Genomic DNA, 5,949 nt, shown 5'->3' with positions numbered 1-5,949 from the left:
CTATTATAAAAGAGCTTTCATTTCATTATTGCTGTCAAAGAGCAAAAATATAATGTCAAAGAGCTAAAATAACAATCCAAGAAAGGGCATTAAGATGTCAACACCGGTATATAATGTTTTCTTAACTGCATTACATACACAGTACATGTTCAGTGTGTTCCATATTAAGGCACTGTTGTGGAGAGGAAATCAAAGATAAATGCTTCAACAATAAAAGTTCTTTGGCTTTATTTTCTTAACATCGCCACTAGGCCATGCATACCATCATCATACCATTTGTTACGTATCAGGCAACAGATTATAATTTGTTATTGTTTGAACTATTTGATAAGATCTGGTCTCTGGGACCCTCAATTTTTATTATTACATATGATTTAGTCCCCGTCTGTCTATACAACAGTTAAAGTAGACAATTGTGAAACTATTATTGTCCATTCTCTAACGGGGCAGACATCTTGCAAATGAAATAACATTAAAGTATAACTTGTAATAATTTTTCTGGGGACTCCCTGGAACCTCTTTAAGGACCTACCGGGGTCCCCAGGCCCCATATTGATGACCAATGTCTTAAGGCACCTTGCAAAATTGAGGTAATGTACAGTATCTAAACAATTGTAAAGCTAATGTGTGCACAGGTACTGTTGCATTGCGCCCAGCGTAGACCTCTCCCAGCTCCAATTATGACAGAAAACGGAACATAGTCGAAATCCACCCTCCTCCTTTTCCTCAAGAAGAGGAAGACCAGGAAACAGCTGTTCCAGAGGTGTCCACCTGAGGCTTTATCCTGGATGAAAGGACAACTTTGTATACGGTGCTTGAATTGACTCCATACAATGGAATGGCAATGGAAGCAAAACCAAGCTTCCTGCCGATCAAGTCCATGTGTTTTTGGACCCCTAAGGAGCAGATACACAAGTCTATATCCCTGGATCCTGTGAGGGTTCCATCAGGCCAGATGGTACATGCTGTAACCCAGAGGTGCTGCGTACAGTCCTAGTGGGGACAGCGGCATAAAGGGTCTGTGGTTGTGGAGGTAGGCTGAGTGGGACTGTCCGTACAGCGACATGGCGCCAACCGGCAGCGATAATGTAAAACCCGGGTGCAGGGCTCCGGCCACCGCCACCGTCTTGGCATCGGCGGCCATTTTGAGTTTCTCCAGCTCGGCCTCCTGGAGCCTTTTGGCTTTGGCCCGGCGGTTCTGGAACCAGATCTTCACCTGAGTCTCCGTCAGCGTCAGGGACATGGAGAACTCGGCCCGCTCGGCGATGGACAGGTATTGCTTCTGCCGGAACTTCCTCTCCAGAGCCAGGAGCTGCGAGGTGGTGAAGGGCGTGCGGGGCTTCCGGTTCGTCTTGTGCTTCCTCAGTGGACAGGGAGGGCTGGCGCGGCCTGGAGGGAACAGGAGACTGGGCTTGAGCGTGGGATGTCTTCGAGTCAATCTTTAGGCTTTATAGTCTTCAAAAAATACCTAATAACACACTGCAAGGTCATCAGCATCTGTCTTCTACTGAAATGTTTCCCAAACTTTTTTTTCTGCTACGGCTCACTTTTCACAAGGGAATAATCCCATGGCATGAAACCACTATCCTATTTACCACTAAGAACGTCATAAACATGTAAAAGCTTATTATTATGGTCTACTAAAATGGAAATGGGAAAACCTGATCTTGTTTTGATTAACAAAGAGATGCTATCCTGGCTGGAATTGATGTTTAGTGCAGCCTTGCAATTTTGATCTTGCAACACCAGAGCAAATTTCAATAATGTATTTTTTTGGGGGGGGGGAATCTTTCACAGCACACATGGTGAACCTGGCGAATCTAACAAGTTCTTACGTGCTTTCACTTCACTTCACTTCACTTTCTTAAATATTAAACACATAAGATCGCATAAAATTAAGCAAGTTATTTCAAACTGTTTATATTAACTACTTTCCAAACATAAATCTGTAAAAATTAGGGGAAAATACACCAGGATAAAATACATCACTGACGTTTGACTATTAAATTTGTTGAAAATAACAAAAAAAAAAGTGTTAATTATTATTGATAAAAACAGTGTGTACAGAAATAAGGGGATTGGATGTTTCCCCCAATGTGACTTATAAACCAAATGTATTCATATATGTATTCTTATTATTTTATAAACCATATATGATGAAAGACATGAGGGGCAACCAGGTGCAAACTCTTAATATTCCTAAAATGAAGAATAACTTTAGTTAAATTATTAATAATAATAATAATAATAATAATAATAATAATAATAATAATAATAATAATAACAATAATATATATATAGGTATATTCTTGAAAATTACAATTTTAGCACTTTATGTCATATTATAAGTTATGTTATCTGAGCACTGACTATGACAAGTAGTTGTATTATTAATACTTCATAGTTAAAGTTCATTTAAGAGCAAGTTCTGACATGCATTTCCTTAAGTAGAAATATCTTTGCGGTACCTTCATTTTTATTAAAGTAATTGTGTGTCCACCACAAATTAATGATGATTTGACGTTAAGACATTCTTGATGGCGCAACTGGCGTAATGGTATAAACACAACATTTGATGAAGTGAAAGGTCCGAGCACTACTTCAACAAACCCCTGCAGAAACCTACGGGGCGGAGGCGAGACGCTGCTCCTCATCGTCCACGCAGCGCAGTCCTCCGCCTCGGAGCTCTCGGACTTCACCGGGGACACGGGACCGGCGAGGTGCGCGGTGCTCCTCGGCCTCGGGGGGCGGCACGGCTCCCGGCACGGCACCGACGCGACGGAGCCGCGGCCCGTACCGACGGGACCCCTCACGCGGTCGTGCTCCGTCCTGGTCGCGGACATCAGAGCCTCCACGCTGAACGGGTGGCGGCGGCCCGGGCGGCGGTCGTCTTCGCGGGACCCGCCGTCCCTCGCGTGGATCCGGGATGACATGACGAGTCCCCGGGTGGGAGGGGTGGAAAGAGAGCGGACGAGTCCCGACCCGGAGCAGCGCGGCGCCAGGCGGACAGACCGTCCGGGGGGGGGGGCTCGGGCCGCCAGATAACCGCCCTCAGCGCGGTGCGTGGGCCGCGCGGAGCGGAGGCTCTGGCCAATCAGCGCCGTTCCCGACGAGGCCCGCGCCTCCACCGCCCCCCCGCCGCCCCGGTGTCGTCACGTGCTCACGGAGGGGCTCCGGCCCCACGCGGCTCGGGCGTCGGGGGCCGTCGGGGAAGAACTTCGTTGAATCGCTGCCGCGGAGTTATTGTACGCGGGGCTGTACCGATCGTTGTTGTTGTTGTAAATGTACAGGTTTGCATCTAGCGCGTGTCGTTAAGTCGATTGCGCGCGGCCATTCTCCTCCCAAATGTTTTGGGGATGGTTGTTGCTGACGTTTTTATGTTTTTTTTTATTATTATTGTCGTCTTTTTTTTTTAATTCTTTATTTTACTGTCAATTTTTTTTTTTAATTAATTGAATACTTCATGAAGTGTTAAACACGCTACACTATACACATAAGTCCATCCCATATACATAAGTCTATTCCCTTTATCTATTCTGTCCCCCCACCCTGCATTACCCTTGAGTTCTTATTTTATTTTATTTTATTCTATATATTTTCATTTTATTCTACAGTCTTTGACGTACTGCATTTCGTTTCAGGAATCAGTTAGTGGGTCAAGTAGAAATTCTTAGGCAGCTTCTGTGTTCAGTCCAGAACATATTGTGTGTAATCACGCGGTGCGTTGCATTGACATTTCACTGCGTAAATGTATGAAAGCATGTGTATGTATGTGACGAATAAACCTCTTGAATCTTGAATCTGTTATATCAGGGCATTTGATATGAGAAGTATACATGCTTTTAACACATTCACTTGGTCAACGTGGTCATTTGGAGTCAGGGTATTTATACTTTGACCTTCAGTAAAAGCTGAAGGGATCAGTTATGTCATTGTGGTTTGTATGAATCATTGCTCCTTGTGTAAACTCACATTGTGTCAGCTGAGAGCACCAGGCTGCTGATGAGCATTTTTACATTGCTGCATCAATACTTCTCTTTGATAGTTACCTAAATGTTTCAAATCGAAACAACTTCCCATGGTTCCATTGGTCACGTTATGGTAAATGTCCTGAAATTACAGTAAATCGGATTATCTTATGTGAATGATCTCCGTCTGTCTAGATGTCCGTAGATTACCTTTATTTCAAATCACAAGGTAGGGTCAGCCATAGAGGCCTTTTATAACAGAGGAAGTTTTACTTTTAAATTTTAGACATATATATAGTATATATCGATTCCCCTCGTGCCGCCAAAACAGCTGTGACCTGTCGAGGCATGGACTTCACAAGACATCTGAAAATGTCTTGTGGTGTGTTGCACCAGAAAGTAAGCACCAGATCTTTTAAGTCCTATAGGTTGCAAGGTGGGGCCCCTATGGATCGGGATTCTGCATTCACGTGCACATTGTAGGCGCTTTCAGCGGTGGACAGTCGTCAGCATGGGCGACCCGACCGGTTTGCGGCTGCGCAGCACCATACACAGCAAGCTGCGATACAACGTGTGTTTTGACACCTTTCTATCATGGACAGTATTAACCATTTCAGCAATTTGTGCTACAGTAGCTCTTCTGTGGGATCAGACCAGACGGGCTAGACCCTCGCTCTCAATGCACATCAACGCGCCCATGACCCTATCACCGGTTCGCCGGCTCTCCTTCCTTGGACAACTTTTGATAGGTAGTGGGTACTAGGTAGTGGTGGATGTATATATTTATAATCGTATGGCAGCAGTCCAATGCATTAAATCATACAGATACGGATCAGAAGCTTCAGTTAATGTTCACATCAACCATCAGAATGGGGAAACAAATCTCAGTGTTTTCAAACGTGGCATGATTGTTGGTGCCAGACAGGCTGGTTTGAGTATTTCTGTAACTGCTGATCTCCTGGGAACAGTCTCTAGAGTTTCAGAATGGTGCGGAAAAAAACCAAAACATCCAGTGAGCGACAGTTCTGCGGACGGAGACGCCTTGTTGATGAGAGAGGACAACGCAGAATGGCCAGACTGTTTCTAGCTGACAGAAAGGCTACGGTAACTCAGATAACCACTCTGTACAATTGTGGTGAATAGAAAAACAGACAACGTCAGGGTCCACTTCTGTCAGACACGAGCAGAAAGCTGAGGCTGCAGTGGGCACAGGCTCACCAAAACTGGACAGTTGAAGACTGGAAAAACGTAACCTGGTCCGATGAATCTCGATTTCTGCCGAGGTACACAGGTGGCAGGGTCAGAATTTGACGTCAACAGCATGAATGCCTGAACCCAACCTGCCTTGTGTCAACAGTGCAGATGATGGCGGTGGTTTAATGGTGTGGGGAATTTTTAAATGATCTTGTGTGAATGATCTCTATCAGTCTAGATGTCTGTCACAGGAATATAATTATTTTTGTTTCAGATCACAAGGTAGGGTCAGCCTTGGTTAGCCTCTGTTATAAAAGTGGTCTTTTATAACAGAGGGAGTTTTGCATATATGTACATATATATACATTTATATATATACACAGAGTATATCTCATATCACAATGTCTCCTGTGTCCCACTGTGTCTCACTTTGTCTCTGAGTGTCTCAGTGTGTCCCACTGTGTCTCATTGTGTCCCACTGTGTCTCACTGAGTCACCGTGTCTCACTGTGTGTCACTGTCTCAGAGTGTCTCACTGAGTCACCGTGTCTCAGTGTGTCCTATTGTGTCTCATTGTGTCCCACTCTTTCTCAGAGTGTCTCACTGAGTCACCGTGTCTCAGTGTGTCCTATTGTGTCCTATTGTGTCTCACTGTGTCTCATTGTGTCCCACTGTGCCTCAGAGTGTCTCACGCTTCACCGTGTCTCACCATGTCTCAGCGTGTCCTATTGTGTCTCACCTCATCTCACTGTGTCTCACCGTGTCTCATTGTGCCCCACTGTGTTTCA

At 44.8% G+C, this 5,949-nt stretch overlaps 1 protein-coding gene across 1 annotated transcript; it reads right to left on the bottom strand.

Annotated features, from left to right (window-relative positions):
- Positions 1-904: 904 nt before the first annotated feature.
- Positions 905-2,933, bottom strand: LOC307240420 (homeobox protein MSH-D-like; the record flags this gene model as incomplete). The annotated part of the gene is made up of 2 exons (XM_080014204.1): positions 905-1,389; positions 2,627-2,933. The coding sequence occupies 2 exons, from the start codon at positions 2,931-2,933 to the stop codon at positions 947-949; spliced, it is 750 nt and encodes a 249-aa protein (XP_079870330.1). The 3' UTR covers positions 905-946.
- Positions 2,934-5,949: the final 3,016 nt, after the last annotated feature.

This window comes from Zeus faber (genome assembly GCF_960531495.2).
Source record: "Zeus faber genome assembly, chromosome: 14".
Lineage (NCBI taxonomy): Eukaryota > Metazoa > Chordata > Actinopteri > Zeiformes > Zeidae > Zeus > Zeus faber.
Note: the sequence above shows the minus strand (reverse complement) of the source record. Positions and strands in the feature narration are given on the sequence as shown.